This window comes from Egretta garzetta, unplaced genomic scaffold, assembly GCF_000687185.1.
Source record: "Egretta garzetta isolate BGI_Z169 unplaced genomic scaffold, ASM68718v1 scaffold457, whole genome shotgun sequence".
Lineage (NCBI taxonomy): Eukaryota > Metazoa > Chordata > Aves > Pelecaniformes > Ardeidae > Egretta > Egretta garzetta.
Window position 1 is genome coordinate 9,718 of NW_009260187.1, and position 2,694 is coordinate 12,411.

Consider the following 2,694-nt stretch of genomic DNA (forward strand, 5'->3'; position numbering starts at 1 on the left):
GCGGGGGGGGAGGAGGAGGAGGCAGAGGCGGCCCGGCCGACTTCGTGGCTCTCCTCCCTCCGGAGGTCAGCTCTCGGATTTTCAGCGACCTGGACGTTGAGAGCTTGTGTCACGCGGCCGTGACGTGCAAGGGCTGGCACCGCGTCATCGAGAGCAACGACCGCTTATGGAGGCACCACTGCTTGAGCGTGAGGGCTGTCTGCCAGCGGGAGATCGACTGCGATCGAGGAAACGGATATTCCTGGAAGGTAAATTTAACATCAGTGACGTAATGTCAGCAGCGCGGAGGCTTCTGGGAGTGTCAATAGAAATATGTAAAGAAATTACATCAGCACATCTCATCTGGCCCAGGCTGCTGGGAGAACTGCTGTCACCACAGCGTGGCTCGGTGGTGCACAGCTGGACACCTGGTTAAATATCCAGAGAGGCAAAAGCAAGGCTGTCCCATTTCCTACCCAGGTCACGCCTGGCCGCCCCAGCACACCCCGTTGAATCCTCACGTTGTCCCGCGTGACCTCAGCGCTGACATTCATTGTATCGAAGCCTGCACAGCCTGCACAGAAGAAAGCAGGGCCAGGGGGGAGAAGACAATGTACCCCCGCTAGGCAGTGCGTGCTCTCTAGTTGTATTTCCTGGGAATAGCTCTGCTGGTGAGGAATGACTTCCCAGAAATTCATCCCGGGTAACTCTGCCTCAGTGCACCCTGAGCAATGTGCATCCAGGAGAAAAAAAATGGGGTAGAGGAAACAAGCAGGAGCTCTGAGAAGCTGTTTCGAAACTCCCCCCATTAGAGCTGGTTGAGGAGTTAGGAGCTGAACACGCTGGGGGATCTGCCACTGTTGAGTCCAGCCTGCAAGCTGAGGTAGATCAGGAAGGGTGTGGTTTCACAGTTACTGCTCTGGACCAGCTAGAGGGTGATCCCCACCTCATTTCAGCTGGTGTGTTTGAGAACAGGGGTTGAAAAGAGAGAATCAGCAGCCAAAAAAAAAAAACCACCACCAACAAAAAAACCCACAACACCCCACCCACACAATTCTGGACTCTCACATTTCAGTAGAGTCGTTTCAGTACGAGGCAAAAGCCATGAGCAGGTAGTGGTTGCCCTTTGAATGCATAGACCTTACTGCTCTTGCACAGGAATTTCCCGTACTCCCTGCACTGATTCTCTATGTTATCTGGAGGGGATCTGAAGTAGAATCAAATGCACCAAGTCAGTATTTTTTTGCACTAAACGGTTGGCTGAAGAGTAGAATCCAGCCAGCCTGCATTAAGAGCCCAAACAAGAGTTAAAAATCACAAATAACCTAAATAGGAAGGGAAAGTGAAAGGCACCTCTTTTTATGAGGAATACTAATTCCTGGTTTAGGGTTTTCATCTTGATCCTCAAAGAATTGAGGCAAGAAGCGATTCTCCGCCCAACTTAGAACAGAAAAGCTGGGAGTAGACCAAGGTCTGCTTCTTGGCAGCAGTGCAACATCCTGGGCTTAGCGCCTAGATATCCAGAGACACATCCCAAATCCTTTTTCTAGCATTACTCTTTCAACGCAAAACTTACTTTATCAAATGCAACTTAAGTCAGTTCATTTCCATGATCTGAGCTGTCTGCTTTTCATCAGATCACATTACTGAGAAACTACTGGAAGAGCAAAGTGAAGCAAGAGTGGCTGAGTGGGAAGTACAGCAACATTCCTTCACAAAACAGCTTGCCAGAGAAAAGCATGTATCCAATGGATGTCGACACATGGGGAGAAATCCTGGAAGCAGAACTTGAGAGATGAGAAACCAGTGCTGGTTCTTGCAACTCAAGAACCTTCTATCAACAGCTTGCAGACTGCCAAACTGTAAATATTTTGCCATTCAAAATCAGTTGTGTTTACAAACATATGATGAAAGCTTCTCAAAAGAAAAGTTATGGGTTTTTATTTGCACTTTATCTGATTAATTTTCTGTAAAATTTGAAATAAGACTAAATATTCAGTTGTAATTTTGTATTTGTAAATTTAATGTTCTGCTGTGTTGTCAAAAAGATGTTGATTGTGCTTTCAGTTTGCACTTTTTATTTTAGAAGAGATAAAAGAAAAAAAAAAAAGTGTGTTTGACTTGAAGTGTGTCATATCAGCAGCACAACATGAGAGCCCACAGAGGAAGGCTGGGGAAGGGACAAATCCAGGAATTGGAAAGAAGAGAACAAGACAGCCACCGCAAGATCAGCTGAGCATCCCCAGTGCCCATCTCAAGGAATAGAGCCCTCACAAGGATCTTCTCTGAAGCTGCACCCACGGAGGTGTCAGATAGGGCAAAATTTATTACTTTAAACAAAATAACGTGGATAACTGTACAAGATAACACAACTTTGTGTATTTTTGTAGTCAGGCTAAAACACATTCAGAAGCTCTGTTTTCTCCTGTATGATGATCTGCCATCACGCAGGCGCTGCTTTACCAGCACTGATTTTTGGCACCAACTTTAAAAACTGCTGCTAGTAAAAAGAGGAGATGCCTGTCACATTACTTAACACAAAAGGGACCACAAAATCAATTTATTACAATTCTGTTTGAGTATCACCTTTATCTACCTACTTTGCACTAAAAAGTGAAGTAAATGAGAAAATGCTGGGAAGGTCCCTATTGCTTGAGGTATTCCTATCCAATTCAGTCACCAATCTGGGACCAATTTTCTATAGGAAGATTTCTA

General features: G+C 45.7%; 1 protein-coding gene across 1 annotated transcript; it reads left to right on the plus strand.

The window, feature by feature from the left end:
- Positions 1 to 5: 5 nt before the first annotated feature.
- Positions 6 to 2,080, plus strand: FBXO48 (F-box protein 48; the record flags this gene model as incomplete). Its single annotated transcript, XM_035897507.1, has 2 exons — positions 6 to 248; positions 1,617 to 2,080. Coding segments are annotated over 2 exons (405 nt in total), but the record flags the coding sequence as incomplete, so codon positions are not given.
- Positions 2,081 to 2,694: the final 614 nt, after the last annotated feature.